General features: G+C 33.5%; 1 protein-coding gene across 1 annotated transcript in view; it reads left to right on the forward strand.

Annotated features, from left to right (window-relative positions):
* The window catches only part of LOC134541608 (titin-like), a 449,326-nt gene that overhangs the window by 403,822 nt on the left and 19,222 nt on the right, over nucleotides 1-26,282 (forward strand). Inside the window, exons 4-5 of the mRNA XM_063385159.1 lie at nucleotides 15,177-15,278; nucleotides 21,856-21,964. Coding sequence (XP_063241229.1) covers nucleotides 15,177-15,278; nucleotides 21,856-21,964 — 211 coding nt within the window. The remainder of the gene's footprint in view (nucleotides 1-15,176; nucleotides 15,279-21,855; nucleotides 21,965-26,282) is intronic.

Consider the following 26,282-nt stretch of genomic DNA (forward strand, 5'->3'; position numbering starts at 1 on the left):
CTCGGGCAAATGCCAACTGTTCATTGGCTGCTGACTTGTGAGTCGTCTCGACTGGGTGGCCTGTGATTCGACACTTCAATGAGTGAGGGTTCTCTAATTGGCCCTCAGTCCTCCCTATTAACAGTGAACTAATGACATAAGCAGCTCTAAGGTATAATCATTTGAATTTTAGCATAACACGAAATGAACCAGTGAATTTTTCGGGTCTCTATCTATAACAGTCTACCTTCAATATGCTGTGCGCGCGTGTATGCGTACGTGCGCCACTACAAAGCTGGGCGAAATGGACCTCCCACCGTGTAACCCCTTCCCCTCCCTCTTTTTTCTTTAATCATTGCCAACAAACCCCTCAGCACACTTTCGCACGCAATGCAATTTATTTGGGAGGCTCGAGGGTCATAGCGGATAGCGTGTGTGTTGTTGGAATCACGGCTGATGACGTGCCGTGGGAAAAGGGAAAGGGGAGGGAGGGAGTGGGAGCTGTGATTGGTGGAAATATAAAGGACGACATCGCTCGTTGGAGATACTTCGCTCCAATAATAGCACTTCTGGGCGGAGCAGAAAAAAATAAATAAAACATGAAGTCTACCAATACACTTTTCGATACGATAATATTAGATTCGAACATTATGCTTCATTTCATCAAAGGTAGAGCATAGTTGTTGGTGTACAGTCTCACAGCTATTTCTGCAGTGTTGCCAACCATTCGGTAATGGAACCGTCACCAGTGCTGCGAAATTACTAGTTTCGATACTACATAAGATTTAATATTAAATAAACTGTTGGCTAAACGCGTAATTAACTTATTAAATTTGCTTAGAAGGTACTATATGTTAAATATAAATTTTGTTAAGAAATATTATTTTTTGAATTTCCTTGTACTGATGTAGTTGCGTGAAATGTTTCTGAACTAAGAAATCAACGATTTCCATGTTACTGAAACTTATTTTTGTTTGTTTTATGTATTCGGTCTCCAACTGGGCAAGATTTTCAATGAAAATAAAATGATAGTTTATTTAACATTTTGAGTAGCCAAAGAAAATGTGTTTAAATTTATGCTGACTGTTTTATTTCATGACATATACGGGTAACGACATGCATGCTTTTGTAAAACCTATGTTTTAAAATAAGTAAAATAAATACTTGCAATAATAAATATCTAAAAAAAATTGGTTTTTAAATTAATTGTTATAAATGTTGACGTGACAACGTCTAAAAAATCGATGAACGCCGGCTGCACGCACAAGATGTGTCCCGTTACGCACATTGTTCCATTACGCTGTGTCCCGTTACGCTCATTGTACGCTTGCGCCGCATTTATCTCTCTTCCATTCGATTGGCCTATGCGTCCGAGGAGAAGAAAGACAGCGGCAGCACACAACTTACATCTACACGTGATCTGTTTCGTCGACTGTTTATAAAGTGAAGTGAAAAGTTAATGTGGTTTTCATTGCTTATTACAACAACAATTTCGGGAATATAGGTTAATTATTCTTGCATTTTAAAAATATGATTACTAGTATAATTTCAAGTATTTATTATATTATTATTAAAATAAAAATGATTCAATTTTATTCATAAAAGTATGCAATCATTTAATCAATGCTTTGTTATGACGTAGTTACTATAAACTATCGTCCGTAAACCGACTTTACAGAAAACCAATTGTTTTATATAAAATTTTTACTGATTTCCAGAATTAAGTTTTTACAAATTTTATCTCTTTTTTCTTCTGAAGGGTCTATATTTTACAGCAATTTTATTAGTGTAAATAATTAAATGACATGAAACGAAGAAACTGCAACATATAAAACCCAAAAATATGGTTTTTATGTACTCAAGAGAATGATAATTTTTTGTTTACAATGCCAGGCATAAAATCTGTTCTTATGTAAAAGACATAAACAGGAACCAAATAAAAATATTTTCAAGGGTTCGTCTTGTTAATCTTACATGCACAAAAAGCTCTTTAGTTCTCCGTAATCTCCTATACTCGGTTCGATTATTGATAATGCAAATATTTAATTTTTGGTAAGAAATAATATAATTTAATATCTCTCGTTTCTATATAATCTCAATTGAATATTTTACATAAATAGTTAGGTTCAAGATATAAAACTACACCTTTTTACAAATAAAATTCATTGCACAAATTATATTCTACTGCACGAAGATCTGCAAAATGTAGCAGTTCAGTACACATTTACTTAATTTTGCATTGCCTTGAACTGACAAATTCTCAGCTCCAATCGGTTTATGAAAACAAGTTCTAACAAGGTTCCTTGCTGATACAGTCTTCTTCTTTCCGACAGAGTTAATTGATACTTTCTTTAACAGACTGTTTCATATCGTTGGAAGTGTACATGGGAGTATTCTTAGTTTTAAAAGCGCACTTCTATACTTGGTCTTCGAATGGATATGTTTTACCATATATGCAGTCCAACAATAGGTTATATTATAAAGATCCATGCATTACTACTTCATTAGTAATCTAATTATGTTCTGCTTGATACCGTCTAGAAAAGTACTAATGTCTTTCGAGTTACTAAAGAACAAGGTCGTTCAAGATGGCGGCTGTAATGAGGAAATCCAATATGGCGACCGTGGTCAAGGTCTAATATTTAGGTCATTAAGATGGTGGCAGTGACATTACAATCTCAGAAGGTGGACATTACGAATCCTAATTCACACTCAGAACTGAGTTTCCGGACATACTTATAAATAAAAGGCCTACTCAAAATTTTTAAGGTGCTCTTGTTTTTCATTTATTATCACTGAGTTATAACTATATGTGTTTCGTTTTGACAATTCAATCCAGTTAGAAATTATTAAATCCAGTGTATCTAGTATGGGTTTGGACTATGCATAACTCTACACCACAGCACTGATTTCTGAAATCTGATTTCCGACACAGTGATTAAGGTAAATGTGGATAAGTATTTTGGACATTTTCGCGTTGAGTTTTTTTGCAAATGAGCCCTACCAGTTGTTTGGCTCTTAACGTTTCATCTCTGTGAAAAGAGATCTTTATATATATATATATATATATATATACACACACACACACACACACACACACACACACACACACAAAACACAACTAGTTAGACTGCGTAATGAATTCTTGTTGGAAGACAAAAACGAAAATGAGTTTAATCAGCATCTTAAAATTTTCTGTTTAAATTAGTAGGAACGAAAAGAAAATTCGCGTTTACCCAGCAGTTAATTATCCCCTAGTTTCATCCCGGAGCATTGTAAAATCTTGGGCGACATAAAAAAAGCTTTGTTAAGCGTTATCTCACTGGAAAAAATCACACCGCTTTACTTACCACTGCACTTCAAGGAAAAAAGTGTTATGTGATTTTAAGATTTAAGAGTAATATAATTTCGTTGAAAATGCACAATGAAAGAAAGAAAATTAAAAAATAACCCGTAAAATATCCGTTATAATTCAAGAATATATTGTTTTAATAACTCTGCTGAATGCACACAGTAAATCTATTCAAATAAAAAATATTGTGAAATATTAATAAATATGTGTTCTTAAAATAAAAAGCCATTCGGAAAAATCTTCATTATTTCGAAACAATTAAGATCTTTTAAGCACACAAAACATCTATTTTGCCAAAATGTATAGTTAGGATTGCTTAAAAAAAACTTTGAGGCCACATACTATTGCTAGAGTAGAAAGATGAAGTTCCGGTTTAATCGTTTACAAATAATAATTCACGCTCATTTTAAGGGCTATTAAAAGTTTCACACACACAACATATATGGTAGCAGTCAAATTTTTTTTTGCAAACATAAAAGTATACAATTAATACTGTAAATAATTACAATATATGAAAAAAAATTACTATTTTTTTTGGCAAACCTAAAATTATACGATTAATTATGTAATTAAATACATAATCTAAAAAAATACTATTTTTATAATATTATTAAATTTTAACGTTCATTATAATTTGACAAAAATCAATGAAAGTAATATAAAAATTCTCATTTTTAATTTTCAGGTTTATTTCGTAGTTTTTTCTAGGCTGAAAAATCAAAATGTATTTTTTATTTTTATTTATCAACTTTTACATGAAAATTAACTTTGAAATGTCCCGTTTTTTGGTATATAGTAAAGAGTGGGGACATTTAGTATGACAGATTGGTCTTACGTTTTTGGATAACATCCAGGTTTCCTGTAGTTAATTCGAATGACTCAAGAAATTTACAATTTTAGGTTTTTTTTAATTTAAAAAAAAAATATTTCGTACAAAAATTATAAATTTTAAAATATATAAATAATATATATTCGGTTTTGTAGATATAATGCTTAAGTTATTATTTATATAAAACATTTTAAAAACATATTTTATTATGAATAGGCTACTAGTTACTCATAAAAAGTACATTTTAATTGAATATTAATTTTCATATAACTCAAAATAATAAATCAATGATTCATGTTTATTTATTTACATATTCATTAACATACAAAGAAAAGCTTCCCTAGGTCATAATTTAGGAACATTTTACACAGCACAGATCGTCAACATTAACCAAGCAAGCAGCAAACGTACCTGTTGCAGTTATCTCAGGGTGACGTCACGCCGTTGGACGAATGGAGGTGGGACTGCCTCCACTTCTCAATTTTCACTGCGAGCGAAACAAGAAATTTAGTAAGCATGCAATGTACTAACTATTTTTTCTTCTAAGTTTTAAGTAATGTGCATTTTTATTTTGACAATAATATAACAAGTAAACATTTGCATATTGAAGCCCAAATTTCAGCACACAAACATTTATAGCATAAGATAAATTTACATAAATATAAAAAAACTTTACATTCATTATAATTTAAAATCCAGTGTACAAACGAAAAATTCTTTCAGAATTTAAAGTTAAAAAACATAAAATTATAATATAGTTTAGTTTCATTTTAATAATATATATAGGTTTTATTGTTATTATTTCAAAAATGCTGTTATTTTAAGAAATATGGTGATATATTGATTATACTTTATATCAAATCAATACTTAACAATTATATTTTTCTACGAATAAGTGAAATTTTAATAAAAATACATTCCATAATTTTTTCTTGGGAAAAATTCAAATATTTGCAAATTCAAAGTAAATAAAAGATGATGTCTGTTAAAAGCAATACAAAAATACGTTCTTTTCCATTCGGAAAAATCATTTTTCCTGGCATTTTTTTTTAATTTTTATAACAAAGTATGTACTAAAATAATAACATTAATATATATTTTTTTAATTTAATGAATACAACTTTATTTATTCCTGTGAGATTTTGATTAAAATTTATAATTTACCCTCGAACTAACGAACATTAATTTCATGGTAAATAACATCTTTTTCAGTGTTATCTTTATACATATATTTCTTGTGTGCGTGTGTATGTCACTGAACTCCTACTAGACGGCTGGACCGATTTTGATGAAATTTTGTGTGTGAGTTCACAGGGATTCGAGGGTGGTTTAGATTCACAATTGGATATTTTATCTCGATTCTGAGTTAAGAAAAACTAAAAAAACACGCTTTAAAAGCAAAAATTGCAACGCATTATTAGAAGCCATTAAGTTTTGCTATTGTAAGGAACTAAGTAGAGAGTAAGAAAAAAATTAAGATCCTGGCAGTTTATAGTGTCGCCATATTTGTTTCAATTTTCAATACCCTTTTTGTATATAACAATTTTAATTGCAGAAAAAAATCATGTTTCATAGCCACACAAATAGTGAGGATGCTTTAGATTCACAATTGGATATTTTATCTCGATTCTGAGTTAATAAAAACTAAAAAAAAAACACGCTTTAAAAGCAAAAATTGCAACGCATTATTAGAAGCCATTAAGTTTTGCTATTTTAAGGAACTAAGTAGAGAGTAAGAAAAAAATAAATATCCTGACAGTTTATAGTGTCGCCATATTTGTTTCAATTTTCAATACCCTTTTTGTATATTACAATTTAAATTGCAGAAAAAAATCATGTTTCATAGCCACACAAATAGTGAGGATGGTTTAGATTCACAATTGGATATTTTATCTCGATTCTGAGTTAAGAAAAACTAAAAAAACACGCTTTAAAAGCAAAAATTGCAACGCATTATTAGAAGCCATTAAGTTTTGCTATTGTAAGGAAAAGGAACTAAGTAGAGAGTAAGAAAAAAATAAAGATCCTGACAGTTTATGGTGTTGCCATATTTGTTTCAATTTTCAATACCCTTTTTGTATATTACAATTTAAATTGCAGGAAAAAATCATGTTAGCCACACAAATAGTGAGTGTGTGTCATTTCTCTATGTCCACGAGGTCTCGCCGCGTCAATTTTCTCCTTGGAGCGAACCCGTCCGCTTAATTAAATAAACAGCTTCTATCGTTGAATGATTTCATGATTTATTTAATGAAAATATGCTCTCATAAAAAATTTTTTTTAGATAGACATTCAATAGGTGTCTTTCTCTCACTCTCTCTCTCTGAAATGTATGTAGCTTGCTCGCGGGTCAGTAATACAGATAATCTTTACATTCTAGCTCAAGACGGAAAAAACAGTAAATGTGGTTTACAAAGACATTTTATGAAGTGTCTTCCCGTCATTACATTTGAAAGTAGAAACATATTTACTCAAAATTTAGGTAGTAACATATTTTTACTGCAAAGACTGAAATAGAGGTGAGAAAAATTATCATTTGTGAACATAAGAAAACTACTACAACTGTATCAACTGTTATGTTATAATGTTTAAATTTCTAAATGGTGCAAGATAATACAAAATTCCATGCGGAAAAAGTCGTGGGCAGCAGATACGTATAGTTATAGGTGTGGGGCTATGAATGCTGATTTTTCATATACTGCATGGATGCGAACATGTAAGAATAATCTATCTATCTTACTATAATAAAACAGTACTTTTTCTGTCTGTCTGTTTGTACGCGATTTTGATGAAATTTTGTGTGTGATTTCACGGGGATTCGAGGATGGTTTAGATTCACAATTGGATATTTTATCTCAATTCTGAGTTAAGAAAAACTAAAAAAACACGCTTTAAAAGCAAAAAAACTAAGCATTGTTGATAATCAGCCTCCATGGCAACGGGCTTTTGCATTGTTGTTGCCTTCTGCGTAACCATGGGAAAGGTTTTTGGTAACGGCAGTGGCGTGCCCAAGAGGAGGGGTATGTATAATGAGAAGATACAAAATGTCCAGCGTAGAAATACTTACCGCCATATCCATATCCCACAAAAAGTACATTTGGGCAGGACAATGTCTGTCGGGTCCGCTAGAAAGATATATAGAGAGATAGAGATATAAATAGAAAGATAGAGAGAGTTATAGAGATATACCTAGAGAGATAGAGAATTAGAGAGATAAAGAGAGATGCTTAGTATACGTTTAAAAAATTACAAAAAAAAATTGATTGAGGCATTGCAACGCATGCCGGGCATTATCTAGTATCATATATTAACAAACATGTGCTATTTCGGTTCAATCACAACTCACCAAATATATTTCCCCCACCCATCAATAAATATTTTATATGGTTTTCAAAGATACATTGAATGATGCAGATTTGTTTTCAACCGCATGTATGTTTGAAAACGTTACTCTTTTTCGAGTTCACACGAAAGCGGGCTTGAATAACAACTTTAGCAATGCGCGCATATTATTCCCAACCGCCTTCTTTTTTTCTCTCAACTCGAGCGCGCGCGAGAGCTTTTCCGGTTCAATTTTCTTTATTTTCCTTGCACGGATAAGAGACAGCGAATGCCGGTTTCAAACCGCTCGTATTTTCCCGGACGGCTGCGACGAATTCAAGCCGACCTTCTCCGCCACTTAATCAAGAAGACTTTTGTCCCCCCCCCCCCCTACACTCTCTCTCGGGGTGTCCGAGGTTAGTGGGTGGGGGAAAAAAAAGAGACGAGCTGGCCAAGAGAACGGGTCGAAGAATGACGTGGAAGGAACAGTGCCACTTTGAACTGTTGCCAGGACGCCCGGGTTGGGATGTGGGTGTAAGGTTGGTAAGGAGGAAGGACCAAAAGTGGTCCCAGAGGGCGGTATCAAAGCCTCCCGGTGGCCGGTCGGTCTTTGGGGTGGGACGAGCAAGGGGACCAGAAGATATTTCTAACGGCTGCAGCAACTCTTTCTCCCCGGGATGAGCCGGCCAACTGATTTGTGCGAGTCTGCGGGCGAAAATAATAATAATAATAAAGGAAGGTGCGCCCACCGGCCTTTCGTTTTATTTTTTTTCCCCCCTCCGCAGATATGGGCGAGAAATGTTCGCACCAGGAAAGTAACGGTTGGGTTGGAAAGAATCGGGGGTAAAAGGTGCCGAAAAGACTTACTATGGACCCTGACCGCGCGATAAAGTAACTTACAGAGAAGTAATAGTTTAGGCGGTAGAGAGAGTGCGGGCTCAGTTTAAACCAATCATTTTGTATAAGTTGTTAAGAATACAAAGGTTTGGTTGAAACCATATCAATAGGAAGATAAACACCATGTAAAAAATTCTAAATTTAATTATCAAGCAGTCTTTTGTTTCATCCTTACGTCACATTGATTAACTCTTCAGAAACCATTGAAATATCTTGTTATCTTCGTTACCTGACTTCAAACATTTTCGGAGACTTGAGTACAGGATTTTTTTCCCCCCGTTATCATTATTCTGAATAGTTTAATGTGAATTTTGCAGACACTAGTTGTAAGGACAAGAAGATTAAATGGATATAGAATTTTTTTTGCAAGTTTTAATATTGCTCTCTCGAAATTGTCAGTGTTAATCACTTATGATTTAATAAGTCCAGAAAAAATGATTGTGTTTAAAAACTGGCTACGCAAAAATTTAAGTGGTAATTGGTGTTGCAGATTGTTAACACGAATTGGTAGCTTAAAAAGACACGGCACAACTTGTAAAGCCAAGCCATCTTATGAAATAGAAGAAAACGATAAAGTCACTACACTAAGGAAAAGTGTGTTGCATAATGAAAATCATTTTCCTTGTCTTGAACGTGATTATGTTGAAAGCTCTCCTAATCTCATCAAAGAACTTACATTAAAAGTTGCTAAATGTTTAAGGTAAGCTTCAAACATGAAAAGTGAGAATAATTTCAAGCCGATATGAAGTAGATCCTCCATACTAATGAATAATGATGGACGCTTAAAAATAAAGCTTTTGGGCGATGAAGAAGCTTCGACGTCAACGATTTAAATTTCTTACAGTAATCCGGTAAAGACGTTGGCTTCTATGGTGGTGACGCGGTCGAAGACTATGCTGAATCATTTAAAGCATGCAAGATCGAAGACAGTAATGAAACCCTTAGACCAAAACAGTGGAAATATTGTGATAAAATAAATTATTCTGATAAAGCTTACGATGATCACTGGGTCGAAAAGTGATATTAAATTTTTTTATAATAAACACGCAAGTATGATCACAGCAGAAGAGATCGATTACGCATCATGGGAATATCCTAACATATAATTCAACACTTTAAGATTTCTACATGCATCGCTTTGCGCAAGAAACTATTCGCACATCAAAGAAAAAGCCTTCATACTCAAATAACTAAAGGAAGCTGTCTAAATGCCATAATGACTTGGTTTACCTGCAATTTAATTAATTTAAAATTATTTATTTTTTGAATTTTGAAAATGTTTGTTTATTAGTTTACAAAATCGGATTGCTAACTAGGGCTCAGATCTCGCGACTGCATGTTCAATGTGTGCATTATGTGTTCTTTGCGTGACCTGTATGTGTGTAGTGTGTGTTCATTGCGTATCCAGTGTGTGTGTGTGCTGTGCGTTCAATGCGTACTGTGTGTTCATTGTGTGTGTCCAGTATGTGCACGGTGTGTCCAGTATGTGAACTGTGTGTCCATTATGTCTCCTGTGTGTACTGTCAGTCCATTGTGTGTACTGTCAGTACATTGCGTGTACTGTGTGTACTGTGTGTTCATTGCGTGTCCAGTTTGTGTACTGTGTGTCCAATATGTGTGTATTTTGTGTTTTTTATTTTGTTGAATGTGTGTCGTTTTGTTAAATGTGTGTAGTCGAATATGTAATAAATATTTTCTGGTTCAAAACCTCATGGTCTTACTAAAACTTTTTTTTTTTTATGAATTCTTGGTCCTTTACGAAGCATACAATATTTTTCGTTGGTCTAACTGCTTGTTATTAATTTTATCGATACTTTAGGTCTGACAGTGCTTAGACTTTGTCTTGATTGCTTGAAGTGTGTTATATTTGTTATCGACGAAGAAGGTCTCGTGGTCCGGAGACGTCTGGTCTATAAGCTTGACATTGTGCATGGCCTGAACTCAGTCCGAAGACACTTGGACTGTACTCCTAATATAGTACAACACCTGGTTAGAAGGCATTGAAAGTATCGAAAAGTTAGACTTCCATGGTAGGCATAGCCACAACATATTTATTTCAACATCTTGTAGATGTATTCGTTTTTCGTAGAGATAATGATTAATAAATTCCACGAAGTCAATTAAACACAAAAACAAAAATTTATTTTAAGATTTAGTTTCTCTAACCACTGGCCGAGAGTAAAACTAAAAACAGAAATCCATCGAATCAATTATTATTTTAATACATTGTTTAATTATTTTGGATTATTTAGAATTTCTAGATCAACAAATACAAATTTCCAAGATGGCTTACTAGGGGCTGGTAAACTAGAAACCTAAGCTGCTTTTATTTAATAAAATGTTATGAAAACTTATTTTTTTTATTGATCAAGTATCGAAAAATGCACAGGAACTGATCTACTAAATCATTATATCGATTGAAGATTTTTAAAAATTAATTTTGGAATTTTCCCAATTTATAGCAAAATAATTATGAATTTCCAAGATGGCGCCCAAATTTCAAGATGACGGGTGTCACAGTAATAAATTATTACTGCAGTCTAGCAGGGTAAAAAAAATAAGGCGGCAGCATCCTCTATCAGACGAAAACAATATGTTGGATCCAAGATGATGGCCTGCAGTAGACAAAACCAAGATGGCGGACGTGATGTCATACTAGCTGGCAATATATATTCCTTGGCATTATAGGTGGGAGGTCAATCTGCGGTGGTTTACGTGGAGGAATGAACCATAAAGATTTTTTTTTGCCCTTACCAAATTCAAACAGAGGACACCATGATGTAAGTGCGTTTCTTAAATAAAAAATGAAAAAAATCATTAATTAATTTTTTAAAAGTTTTTAAAATTTCATCCCGATTTTCTAGCTAATAATTACGGAGTTTCAAAATAGCGGCCGTAAGATCATAATCCATGTTGCCGAAATTTTGTTTTACAATTTTTATTTTTTTATTTCTTTATTATTTTTTAATGCTTTCCCATTAAAATCACATAATAATTACGGATTTTTAAGATGGTGATCATTACGAAAATTGCAATGGTTAAGTAACAATACTTAATGGCAACCATGACAACCTAATTGTCAAGGTCATGACCTCAGAGGCTTACGGAAGCTTTTAGTTATGGACTTTAATTCGCTTTGCTGACTTTTAAAGCCACTGGAAATTTAAGGGCTAAAACAGAAAATTTTCTCTCAAAACTGGAATTTTTCCATCAAAACAGGGATTTTTTTTTCCAGATTTTTTGATATTTTTTTAGTGGCATTTCTTTCCTATAAATTAAAATTGTGGTGAATAAAGTTGGAAAATTTTTGGCAAATTTTGGCAAATTTTGAAGGTCAAGTTCAATGATCAAGATCAAAGTCATCAAAGATGGCCGACGTGACATCACAATGTAAGATGGCGGACAGGCTCTACGGCTCCACAACCAGGACCCGGGCTCAGGAACGGGCAATATAGATATTGTAGATACAATTATTTATCTGTCAAGAAACTCATAACTGACCACATAAACAAATGTCATTACAGTTTACAAATATAGTCAAAAATAATTTTTTAATCAACAAAAATATTATATTTCCTGCGTTTACCTATTAAGAATAACTTATAAAATAACAATTAATTATAATCAACATCCACAAAACAATTTTGAATATTACCCTTCCCGTTAAATTGAGATAGAAAAATGGACTTTAAAATGAAACTCTCCTCTAGACATTTTTTAGCCGCTTTTTAAAACAGTATTGATTAAAAATTTAAATAACGCCATGCCATTTTTAAGTCTCTTAAGAATGCCTAGTTTGCTGCTGTATGTCTACTTCATAATGATAATATGTTACTCGAAGAACGATCTTGAATTGAAACAAGAAATTATTAATTACTAAATATTAAAACAATTTTTGCTTTACCGGATTTCAAACAAGGCAGTATTCGTTCATATTTATATATGTGTTTAGGTTTTCTTTTAACTCAACTTTTACAAAGCTAATTAATAGTACTGAAATAAGTGTTTAAAACAATTGAAAAATTATTAAAATAAAAAATTTATATATATTACGTATTTGCAGCTTTTGTGTTATACAAAAATGGCTTTTTAAATTAGTGTAATGTTTGCCAAATACCCAACATTTTATTATTAATAATTTTATTAAAAGGTTTTATAAAAAATGCAATCTTAAAACAATTTTTTTACTAAACGTGGAAATTAATTTAGTAATTAATTATAACGATGGGTGTACGAAACCAAATCTTATAAGGTTTGGTACTATTGGATATTTATTCCTCTCATAAATTAGTACGAGATTCTTGTCAAAACCTCCTATGTAGTTTTTGAATTTTGACAGTCATCTTAACATGTTCAATCAATTGAAAATATTCAACTTAATCTAACCGACTACATCAAATATTGGCAGCAAGGTAATTGCTAATGTATATTTTCCCTTAGTCAACTAATTAGAGAGATTGCAGCTCAGCATCAAATCAATGATTTTAAAATAGTTTCGTAAAAGAAGTTAATCCCAGGCATTTAAATAATTGGTCAACTCTATACTTATCTGAGCGATTACTTGTATTTTTCTGATACGAATATGTTTTTTTAAAAATGCACATGGAAGAGCGAACGTTTTAGTTTATTTGAAGAGCGACGTTTAAGCCCAGGCGCATCTCATGGACTAGGGCAGACGTGCATAAAGGCCACGGAGTTTATTATAATTAAAGTATTAACACAATATTTTTAATACAGAGTTTTTTGGCTTCTAGGTTGTAGCCGTAATGAAGGCGAAGATTTCACCAACGTTTCAGTAGACCTTACCGTAGCCATCATTAGGGGAGCGGTTACTAACAGATATTTTTGGAAATCCTCCTGCCTGAGCGTGAAATGTTTCCTGATTGACTGCTTCTGTAGGCCAGTCAGACCTTTCCTTTCTTTTGGTTGGCTGGTTGTTTAGCCTATCGATGCTGGGCTTCTGTAATTGGTTGGAGTTGCGAGCAAGTTAGTGGCCTCTTCTCTTCTGGTCGGTTGGGCTGTTTGGCCATTTTAAGACGATATATCTTTTTTTAAATGCAGAAATAGGTTTTGAGGACTTCTGAAGAGTGTTTCCATTATACTGCTCAATTTATATTAATCCTCTGTATTTATGTTAAATGTGTTTTGATATTTATTTTGCTCCTCGAATGTATATTTGATTGCATTGGGGTATTTTGGCTATATTGTTGAATTTATCGAATTTAATCTTGTGTTTTGATTCCATGGAGTGTTTTTTCACTATGGCCGAACGTGTGATCTCATGTTGAAAATCGCTGATGTGATCTTTAAGACTAGTAATGATTCGTCTGCCAGTTTTTCCTTTGTACACTTTGCCTCATGAACAAGTAATCGTGCACAAAACAACTAGAATTTCAGCTAAATGTTTAGTTTAGTCCAGCCTATATACAATCTAGCCAAAAGTCTAGTAGGTATAAATTAGACCAATTCAACACCATAGCCAAAATTCCCCAAAACAAGAATATAAATATTCGAAAAACAAAAGTATTATTAAATACACATCAAACATTAAAAGAGAAGATTGATTCAAATTAAGCATAATAGGGTGAAACCTCTTCAGAAATCCTCAAAACCTATTTCTGCGTCCAACAAAAGATAAATCGTCTCTAATTGGCTTAACAGCCAAGCCGACCAAGAGAGTAGAGGTCACTGATTAGATTGCAGCCCCAGCCAATCACAGTAGCCCAGCCTCGATTAGCCAAACCAACCAGGGAACCAGTAGAAAGGAATAATTTAATTGGACCGCAGCTGCATTCAAGGAGTATACACTCACCTCTCTAGCGAGAGTATTTAACGACAGCAGAATGTCTAAGAACCGAAGTAGTTTACTACTTCCCCGATGATGGCGAAGGTAATGTCGACCGAAACTTAGGTTAAATAATCGTTTTCAACGCGGCTACAACCTTGAAGCCAAGCAAATTCAGACAATGTTATGAGAGCCTGCTATCTTTATAATATTAATAAAATGTTGGATGAATATATTAAGGAGTAATTGAAGGCTAACACTGGCCATACATAGGCTTTCATAGACTACAAGCTGTTTTTAAAAAAATTATATATATATAGCTTTTATTTTTGAATGAGTATTAAATTACATGAAATGTGATGGTTACAACTGTTCCCGTTCTAAATGGATTTTTTTTTCTTTGCTATTTAATTTTCGGCATTTGTTTATTCTAAATTAAAGTAAACATTTAAACCTCAAAAGATGTAATAATTAATAATCTTAAAAGTTATTATTTAATAAATGCTTACACATTTTGCAATTTAAATAAATAAAGTACCGATAATAAAGGTTTATTAAAAATAATAAACTCATCAAAAATATTTATACAGGTCAACTGCAATCAATGGAGACCTGTAAAATTCGCGGATTCATTTCGCGATAGGATAGAGTCCAAATTCTTTTGACATTATTTTTCTTCAGTGATTGGGTCACAGTTTATCTGAAGGACTATGGGCCAATGAAAAATCTTTAACAGAAGAATGAGCGAATCACGATCATTCCAGTCATCAGGTGTAACGAGTCGGTAACCAATCAGCAGATGTAATTTGCACTAGTGCATATAGAGGATCATGGAGTCTATCCTTTAGGGATTTGAAATCGCGAATTTTACAGGTCTCTAGCAATCAAGTCTTCTTCAAGTAGGTTTTCTTACAATAAGAAACATTTGAAGGAAGATTTGCCAATCTATGATTGGTTTAGGACGACAGCAAGTACAAAATATTTGGAAATGTATCGGCGTGTTCATGTCGCAGGTGTCGTGGATCAGAAGGAAGGACTACCACCTGCTGACTGTCGGCCTGGCCACGTACAGCAGCGATGACCGCTTCCTCGTGGAACACATCAGGCATCTGCAGGTAACCGCGCGCTCAGCGCTCAGCTCGTGTAGTGTTGGCTGGCCTGCGCATTTTGAGAAGCAGTTTTGAGGCCAACTTACAGGGTAAATATTACATCAATAAAAATTAAATTAAGAAAAAAAAAATAGTGCGTGGAGTCCCTCCACGCGGAAGAAGTGAAACTTCGTAATGGGGAAATGAAAATAGGGAGGGGTATAAATTGATTTTTAGTGAACTCATATTGTTTCTTTGTTTTCTCCATGGTAGCGTTAAACGATTAACGCAACCTTGATGGAAGTCGCATTAGAAGTTTCACTTAAAAAAAAATTTTCTATTAGGTATTTTATTATTTTAAAATTGCATTACATTAAAAATTGTTAAAAATTTATTAAATATTTAAGTACCCAAGCTGCGATATAAAATCAGTGTTTTTTGAAAGACTAGTAAAACCAAAGAACACTTTAGCCACGAATTGCCGCAGTTCACAAAATTTTCTGAAATATGACAATGAAGGGAGACACTAGCCACTGTAAACAAAATATAATTGCTTTAATAATGTATTTAAAATAATTGCAGATAAATAATTATAGAATTTTATTGGTAATAATGTACTTAAGACTGCACATTCAACATAACATTTAAAATTTTTTTCCGCTTAAACATTGAAAGGCTTACTTGCCAATAAATTGTCAATTATAGGAGCTTACATTTTGTGTGAGATAGAATTTTTTTATTATTTAATTGATCTTTTTTTTGTCAAATTACTTTTTTTCGTTTAGTATTTTTAACCAAACGAGTCTTATTTGGAATATTATATGTAAACAAACAGATGTGGTATTGTTTTATAAAAAAAACTAACTCTCTGATTGTAAAACTTTATATTAATTATGTCCTCATGTGCGTAAAACAAGAATTTACATACAAACAACATGAATTGCATACAAACATTTTTAATTTTTTTGTTTACTTTTGTTACAAACTAACATTAAACATTTTTGAGAACATAAATAAAAGTCTATATTGAATATACTTAAATATTTTACATAAAATAAATTAAATTTTATAGACATTCAGCCTTACGACTTAATGTGCTTATGAACAAGGACAATAAAATAACTTACTTTTTCATTATAAAATAGGAAAATGTTTATTAAACAAATGAGTGATTCTTATGATTTACGGATAGTAATATTTCATGTTAATAAATTTACTTTTTTCTCCTGGAACAAAATGAAACCTGATAAAACATATAAACATATAAATAACAATTATTCTTAAGTTATTACTTACCCTATTTTAATTATGTTACAAATATATTTAACATAATAAAAAATGTGTAACTTTACAAACAATCTATGTGGCAGCAGTGTTTCCACGAATTTTGATTTTTCACATACATGGTTTGGTGTATTTTTACTCTAATAAATAATATAAAAAATGTGTAATTGCAAACATTATATAAATATGTAACAATCATTGCTGTACTTTCACACCATCGTTAAGATTTTTTATGTATGTATGTATGCATACATGTGTGCATTTACCACAACTGCCAGTAGATTTTAATGGAGTATTAATATATTTGCAATAAAAGCAACTTCTGTGTTTACTTGTACAGTTTGTAAAATATTTTTTTATATTATAGCTTTTTATGCAATATGCGTTGCTACTTAAAATAGATAACAATTTGAATTTTTAAAGTCATAAAGTATTCGTCTTACAGTCTGGTCAAACTAGCGAAATCCCGAATGTACAACCTTTTAACTATTGGTCAACAATATGATCTTTTTTATATAAATACATAATAAATACACTAGATAATTATATGTACTTACAAGAAAAATCCATTGTTTATTAGTACTATTTATTGTCAATATGATTTAAGCAATATTAGTGACTCAGACAAAATTTATGTCTTGTTTTGATATTAACATATTTAAAACCCATGTCTTACATGGGACTCAAACCTATAATTCCTCACTCCAAGATTTGGCATGCATCCAACTGCGCTACAGATGTTGGCTTCAATTGACTATAATGCAGGCTTATAAGTCTTAAAATAAGGGAAATGCTATTTTTACAACTAGTTTACCTAGAGATTTTTAATCAATAATCTTAAGTAAATATTTTGGTTTTTGGTCAATGTGTGTATGTAACTTTACAGCAACCTAGTCGTTCATTAGTTACTAGAAAATGTTTATGCCCTTTTTCAATACTACAAGAAGAAACATTAATAGTTAACTTATGATCTAAATAGCAGTCATTATTTAAAAAAATAATTATAAAATTTTTTGCTGTATTTTGTTCACATAATTTGTATTTTAAACAAATCTTTTAGAAAACATTTGGTTTTCTAGAAAAAATATTTTAAAATACAACCAATTTTTACATTTTCAAAACTAGCATTTAAGAAATGAAAAACTAAAATATTATTCGTTTTTAATTATATTTTAATTAAAATTTAGCAAATAAATGAAAGAACAGTAAGTATATTTAAATATATATTGTAAATGTTTATATTTTCTGAAATAAAAAAGACGTTCCTTTTAACATATATTTTTCCTTATTTTTTAAGATTGCATTATCCAGACAAACCTCATCAATAATTATCATAAAGTAAATTCAAATATCTACATAAGAAAGGTGAATGTATCTCAAATGCACAGAAATATTAAAAAGTTATATTGGCTAACCAAACATTTATTTTTAATGTTAAAGTAGCTAAAATTAATTAATTAAAATGAGCATTAGCTTGTATTTGCTACGGAAATAATTTTTATTCCCAATCCTACAGCAAACTTATAATTCCAAAGAAAGGAAAAAACCAATATCTTTATAATTAATCTTTTTTTTTTGCCGCTTTGAGCTGTGAATGTGTTTGGTCGCGACATGACAAAGCGAGTCCGGGCGGGCGGGCGCTGTGCTGCGACGGAAAATTGCGTGGCTGGTGCAACGGAGCGAGAATTTATCAGGTCTCCGCTAGTTCGGCGTTCCCTTGTCTGACGTCACGCGCACCCGCACGCAAACAATGGCTGGTTTGCCTTACCCCCTCTACTGTTCGTCGCAAACTCCCGCTCCCTCCTTCATCCCTCCCTCCTGAACCCCGCTCCCCCTTGAACAATCTGTCACTGTGCACCAGAACCACCCCAATTCCCCTACTAGGAGGAGAACCGCTCAAAACGAAGATACGTGGGCCTGATAGCGCGCGGGCGTCCCCCGACGCTTGCGACGCCCATTCCGTGTCGCCATTGGCCGAGCGGAGTTGTCGCGACGTCGCCGGGGCCCTGAAAATTGTCGGGTGGAAATTATCCAAGCGGAAATCAACACTGCTCGCGTTTTATCTGCGCGCGGCGCACTTGGCGTCAAAGCCGTGCGCCGTTATCGCTGTGAGTAAAATGAAATATCGAGCGTTTGTCGAAAGCTATTAAAAATTATTATTCATTTTTTTCCGACCAGCTCATGCGGGTTTTTTTTTAATGCACGGTGTAGAATAACATTTCGTAACGCACCCAAGTCACACATTGAAAAATTTAATCACTTTCGTTTCTACTTATACGTAGCAGTAAGTATATGTTCAGCCTCTTATTTATATGCTGTAAAATAAAAAAAAGTTAATAGACATTGTAATCTTAAAGTTTCACCTTACTTAAATAACATAACGATTCACTTATATTTGACCAATGATAGTTACTTTTTAATCGTCTACGGGTTTTTACTTGGTTTAGTCCTTATAATAATGCAATAATGGTATACTTTTAAACATACAATGTTACTCTCTTGATATGACTGGCGTATAATTGGTGTATATATGTCCGATTTTAAAGCGGTATTGAACTGCTTTTAAAAAATAATTTGTAAGAACCTTATTGAGAAAACAAAACTACTATAATATTACGTAGCTATTTGAGTACCTATGTAATTGTTCTCCAAACACTAAAATCAACAATATATTTGTGCTCATCACTGACTCACTGAATCTGTAACACCAAATAAATTTGTATACCTTGGAGAAAAGCTTATCATAGAGCGAAAAAAATTGTTCACTCCATAGATATGTGTATAAATACAAAATACAAGTGTTACAATAGAGAATCATTTGAAATACTGCTACATAAATGGAACTCGTATTAATTATAAAAAAAATGCTTTTTTTTTATATTCATCACTTTTAATGTGTGCCTTAGGTGCTTTAGAAATAACTATACTTATTACTTTTTAAAAGTTTTACATCTCAGAAAGTTTAGCCTTCAAAGAAAAAAATTGAAAATTTACCATTTTCGAAATGTAAGTTTACGTCACTGGGAAACAGTTAGGCCTATAGATATTTTAAATATTGCACTTATACCTTTTGGATTTTCTTTGTTTATTACTTTTAGACATGTTTATATATTTTAAGTTTATTTTTTATTTTAAAAAAAACTGGTGTTTTTATGTGAATATATGTTTGTATGCCCGAAATATTTTTTTGCCAAATTTGCTTTCTTTAAGTAATGACGTTTTAATTTATTATATTATATTTTGCTTTTGTGGTCACTTAAATTATTTCCGCTAAAATTATCGACAAATAACACAGATTTACACTTTAATTAAAAATAGTTTTTATAATTTTTTTTTATCATTTCGTATGCATATAAAATAAATAATTTTAATTTGCGCAATATTATAAGAAATATAAATTTTAATCAAAATATCGCGCACAGTAAACTGAAGTGTTTGTAATATACATGATTTTGAACGGGTACACTAGGCTCTTTGCAACCTCCGAGTTACATTTAATACAGAAAAGTGCACACGCAATGTCTCGGGTACCCCGCACCACCAGCTGAACAGGAGGCGCCTGGCCGTGGCTCAGTCCCCTAGCAGGGGGAGGGAAATCTGATTGCGAGACTGAAACCTAGTTATTTCAAGAAGTTTCAGGCCTCTCCTTTAGACAGCACCTTTCAACATATATTGTAACATAGCTACGTTGAATGTGAGATGTAGGGCATAAGCTATTTACCAGGCAAACAAACGAGTAAAAGTCATTTAATTTTTTTTTTTCGAAAAGCCACAAATTTTGTGGTTTTGGCATACCAGAAATATTGCATCTCCTACTCATTTATATCCTTATTTTTATTACTTAACAGCATCATGTCTGCTTCGTACAGGTTTAATAATTTATTACTAAGCAAATATTCATCAAGTGGTTATATCAACATTTAAAAAACAGGACACTTTGAATTTTAACATTAATCTCCCCTTAGTTGGTTTTGCTAGTAGTCATGGGCGCACCCGACAGACAGCGTCACATGTCGCGTGAAACATGAATTGCATCAGAATACTAGCCTAATGGATTCCTTAACTAATGGATCCACTTGAAGTGCATCGTCGTGGACGTGGCCATCTTTTTGTTGCTACCAAATCCTCATGATGCATCGGCATCCGTACATGCGTCCACTAAAATCCAGGTTTCTAGGGATGCGACACTCCCATCAACTAATTTCGTCCCTAGCTTCGGAATCGTGTTTTATTTCTTTGTATATTTTAGATACTTTAAATTTTTCCATAAGATTTGTTTGAAACGTTATAATCATAAAAGATTATTCAAATAGAGACCAATAAAGACCTTAGTTAAAATTACCGAATGGCATACTTAAACTAAGAGAGGTATTTAATTATAAATAAGAGTATTTTTAATTATTTGAGATTCGTAACATTATTGTTATTTTTATAACTTACATTTATTTCAGTGAAGCTACATTACATTTTATTAATAGGATGATGTTATTTAGGCTTTGGTGAATATTCGTAGGCAGCACGACTCAAAATGGCTGCGTGCACATTAGCACGATCAACTGTCAAGAAGGTGGTGCTAGCAGTAAAAGTATTCGTTTTCTATCCATGCTGTTCGTTGTGCCTGCATCTGCTGATGGATGTAGGTATGTGTGTGCTGTGGACGCATCCCTATGTTTACGGATGGGAAGCCTAAGACGTACATCAAGTTCTGTCCCTGCCCGAACACGCCCGAATATTCAACTTAGGCCAACCTCGGGTTTATTTATATATATTTATATTTCTCTGTTTATTTTAATGTAGCTACACTAACCTAACTAACCGTAGTCAAACCGACCACTTTTAATATTTGAATTCATTTTTCCTGAGTAAAAATAAAACAAATCCCGAGGTTGTTGGCCGAAGGTGAATATTCGGGCAGGGACAGAGCTTGATGTACATCTTAGGTTTCCCTTTACTGATACAGCTAAGGTTTCAGTTGATTTTCTGTGCCCGGCAGGGGCGTAGCCAGGGAGGGTGTTAGGGGTTAACCCCCCCCCCCCTAGCACCAAATCTTTAATTAATTTCTTATTCATCACTCAAACAAATTTCATATAAAACTTAATAGAATTTGTACTATTAAAATATTTAAATTTAAGAACCGAAAACTGCTAAAATAGCACTATTTTACACCATAAAATCCAAATTTTCCCGGGGGAGGATCCCCGAAACCCCCGCTTTAATACGGGGGGGGGAATGCTTCTTAACATCCCCCCCACACAAATCCTGGCTACGCCACTGGTGCCCGGTCCGCCCGCGACTGACGTGTAGGTACGCGTGCCCGCAGATGTGGGGGCTGCAGATAAAGTACGTGCAGCCGCGCGACGCCGGCTGGTACGAGTGCCAAGTGTCCACGCACCCGCCCACCAGCATCTTCGTCGAGCTGCGCGTCATAGGTGAGTGCTGGACCCTGGAATAAACCTTCCATTTTGGAAAAAAAATTGGTTGTCTGTTAAGTCGGTTTACGGACGATAGTTTAACGTCACGTCATAAAAAAACATTGACGAAATTATGGCATACTTTTATGAATAAAATTGAATCATTTTTATTGAATTATCACTATTTTGTATTGATACAAAGAAGGAGTAAAATGAAATTTACAATTTAATTGATAAATTTACTTTTATTTTCACTCCTTAATTCAAATATGTTTATTACTTAAACGTACAGATTATTTTAACTATAACTTTAATACATGTTTGCTATTTAACTTCTTCCAATCTGTGTTATTCCGTTAAGGATAGGACGATGACAGGAACAGTCGGAAACGAATGGGAGTGTTTCAGGTTTAATGTGCCTCGAAAAAGTCAAATCGATGGTTGTACCAATCGAGTGGAAGATAGATAGATGCAGCGCAAGCGTACAATGAGCGTAACGGGACACAGCGTAACGGGACAATGTTTCTTTACGGGACAATGTTTCTTTACGGGACACTTTTTCGTGCGTACAGCTGGCGTTCATCGATTTACTAGACGTTGTCACGTCAAAAAATTACTTTGACTTGATTTATTTATTTTGGTGTAGAACTGTCTTTCTCTCCTAAGGAATCAAAAGATCATTCGGCATCTATCATTTTATCAGTTTCTTAAATCGTGCTTTGAAAAATATTTATTTCCTTTTATTTTACTTACAGAAAGATGTTTTCCAGAATTTCTCTGGCACCAACAAAATCCACGTTCACTAATTTTACTGGAAAATTACGCACAGCTTCACAAAAGTGATATCAGGTTAATATATTATCATAACAAGCTCTTTGATAGTTTTAAAGCTGCGTTCCTTATATTATCACATTTTCCTTTATAACATGGAAAAGCACAAATGCTTAAGGTAACAGAGATTAAACTATTAATTATAAAGTGTTCCCAAACGCCTGAGTACGGACACAGTTATCATAAATGTTTAGTTCCTTTTTTGGTGTCGGAATTCAGCCCACATCCATGCCTTACTACAGTGACGTTTTAACAATTACAATCACAGAGGAAACATTATTTTTTTCTTGCTAATCAGCTGGCGCAGGGACATGGTACTTGCCTTGCATTTAACAGAGTTTGGAATGGAATCCCAGTCCGCCATCCTAATAATGTTTACCAAGATTTCCCGAATTTTCTCCAGGCAAATTCTGGAGTGGTTCTTAACAAAAGGCCAAAGTATATATTTTTAACATTAAGGAATGGTGTCGTTCTGTGTTACCGTCTCTAATTACCCAGCTTTCAACCAAACGGTAGAAAAAAGTAATATCATTAAAAAATTCCTGCCTAAAGTTAGCTAACTTGTATTACTCCGAGGCCCTCTAGTAGAAAGATAAAATTATATTAGCTTCGTTAATTATGTATTTTTTTTATTTCACATATTTAATATACCGATGCAGTTTTATTAAGAAGCCACCGGAGTTTCTCCAGCAAAATACGTGTCCCATCCTACATCTTTGTTACGATACAAATTTTTTTTAAGTTATACTTATTTAGGCGCGTTATGGAAAAATATTGAGATTGATATTTTACAATGCGTGCGTACTATGCAATGAAATTTTCCCAGGAAACTGGTGGACCCACGTGTATAAAGATAAACCCATATATAGAAATTTTCATAAAAATTAGGCCATCTACATCTTTATGATAGAGAAACTATTACTCTGGAATATATTTGGTAAACTAAGAGAATATTTTTTTTTTACATTTTGAAACAACGTTAGGATAATAGTATTGTAACAATTACAATACGTATTCTCTTTGTACGTTTCGTTGCTAGTTCAAAACTCGGCTGTGGATAAATTTTACCTTTTTTATATTACAGATTACTGGATTCAACTAATTGTGCCTTGATCATATACATGAATACATTTCATTGTGTTAGTATAAGATTATTTCATCCATAGCTCAGTACATTGAATTGACACGTTATTTCATAAAAGATGACCTTTATTTTTTACTTAAAGTAATGTTTAATAAAAACGTTGTAAAAAGTTAATTTTCATTAAATCGTATAGGTATGAATAATACTTTGTAACAGTGAAACTAACCTTTAATACATAATAATTTATAGTCATCCAACCTGTGCGAAAACTGCATTGTATTAACTTTTAAATGAATTTTAACAGTTAAACTTTCCTTGTAAAAATTCATGTCCAAGCCATGGTTCAGTATTTTTTCAAGTCTTTTTCGTTTTTATTGGAGACATGTCATTTAATAGTTTAATATTTCACTCTGCACATCGAATGATTCGATAAATAACGTCGCTGCTTTGGTAGAGTATTCTTGCGGTGGGTGTGGAACTATTTGTGAGCTGCGTTCAGAAAATTAGTGATTGATATTGAAAACTGGTCAATGTAATTTAAAGAATTTATTTATTTTAAATACTAGTGACATAAATTGTGTTTATAAACGTTTTGTAGCGTATTTTAAAGTGTATATGTATATGTGTGTATATATATATATACACACACACGAGGTAATGTTCCCTTATGTATTATAAATTATTCGGGATTAAATTAGTTGATTATTCATTACTATTTAATAAAATACGATATAATAGCTAGGTTAAACATTGGGAATAGTAGTATAGGATAGGGGCTCCGGAAACAGGATGCAGGATGTGGTGCTGTGTGTCCTTTCCGCCATCTTGGATTGTGACGTCACGGCGGCCATCTTGGATGCAACGTAACGGGACACAGCGTAACGGGACATAACGTAACGGGACAAGTAGATCACGGCAGCCATCTTGGATCCGCCATCTTGGATCCGCCATTTTGGATGACGTCATTTTGTTTTCTCGAACTTTCCGCCATTTTGTTTTCTGCCATTTTGAATTATGACGTCACCGTTGCAATTTTCGTTACGTCCGCCATCTTTAACTTTTTTATTTATTAACCGATTTTAATGAAATTTTTTTTTAAATTTATAAAAAAAATTAAATTAATATAATTTTAATAAAATATTTATAAAAATTGGACTTTTTAGACACGGAGTTCGGAGTCCTCGGTTCGAACCCGACGAGGTCAAAAAATTAAAAATGGCGACCGATCCTTCCCCCTGTGGTGGCTGCTGACAGACTGCCCCCCACCACTTTTTTCAAAGCATATATATCGACAGTGAGCATGACGTCATGTCCGCCATCTTGTCTTCGATGTTGGAAACCATCATCATTGTATCGGCGGCGAGAGTGCGCTGACGCCTAGTTAGTTTGATTCTTACCCGCTAGAGTGCAGTAATCATTTATTACTGTGACACCCGCCATCTTGAAATTTGGCCGCCATCTTGAACATCCGTAATTTTAATGCTAGAGATTCGGGAAAAAGTTCAAAATCCATTAAATAAATTTGTAATCTATATACTGATTGATTAGATCGACTAAGGTCCTTGGTTTGATCCCTGGCCGATACAAAACAACTTTAATTTTAAAAAAAATACTAAAAAAGTGACAGGATTGAGAAAATAAAAAACACCGCAAGTACTTTTAAAAACTTTTATTACATACATTCTAATCTACTACAAGTACAAAAAATAATACACCGACAAATTACTAAAGTCTTGTGGATTTCTCGATGTCTGCATCTGCCACCCACGAATTGAAGCGAGGTGGAAAGCCCCACCACTTGACGTAGGACAGTCCATTTCTTCGTTTTATAATCTTCTCCACCAAGTACGTATCGGGATACAACGTAGGCTGAATCTCTTCGGCATAGAAGCCGCCACGGATAGGTTTGTGGTCCAAATCTTCGAGGTAGTAGGTCCTAGGCTCTGATTCACGAACATGTGTCACACGGAAAAGTTCGGGACTCCAGTTCGCAGTGAAACCTTTCTCGAAGATACCTTTCTGCTTGGAGATTCGCACAATGTCGCCGACGTTAGCTTTACGCTTTCGTGGATCTTTCTTCTTCGTGTTGGGAAAAACTGTTTGAAGCAGGCGATTATTCTTTACGTCCTTTGGCTTCATTTTCGTGGTAGAATGCACAGTGGAATTATACTCGCTTATTAGTTTCGGCAAGATGTCAAGCCACTTGTAATTTCCGTTAGCCGTGAACTGCCGCCACATCTTGGAACGCAAAGTTCTGTTAAACCTTTCGACAACGGAGGCTTTGACGTTACTAAATGTAGAGTAGTGTTTGATGCCATACTTCTTCATCAAAGCCTTGAAGGTCGCATTGTAGAATTCTTTCCCGAGGTCCGTTTGCAGGTGCGACGGTACACGTCCATCACGCAAAATATTGTTCATGGC

Source organism: Bacillus rossius, assembly GCF_032445375.1.
Source record: "Bacillus rossius redtenbacheri isolate Brsri chromosome 4 unlocalized genomic scaffold, Brsri_v3 Brsri_v3_scf4_1, whole genome shotgun sequence".
Classification (NCBI taxonomy): domain Eukaryota; kingdom Metazoa; phylum Arthropoda; class Insecta; order Phasmatodea; family Bacillidae; genus Bacillus; species Bacillus rossius.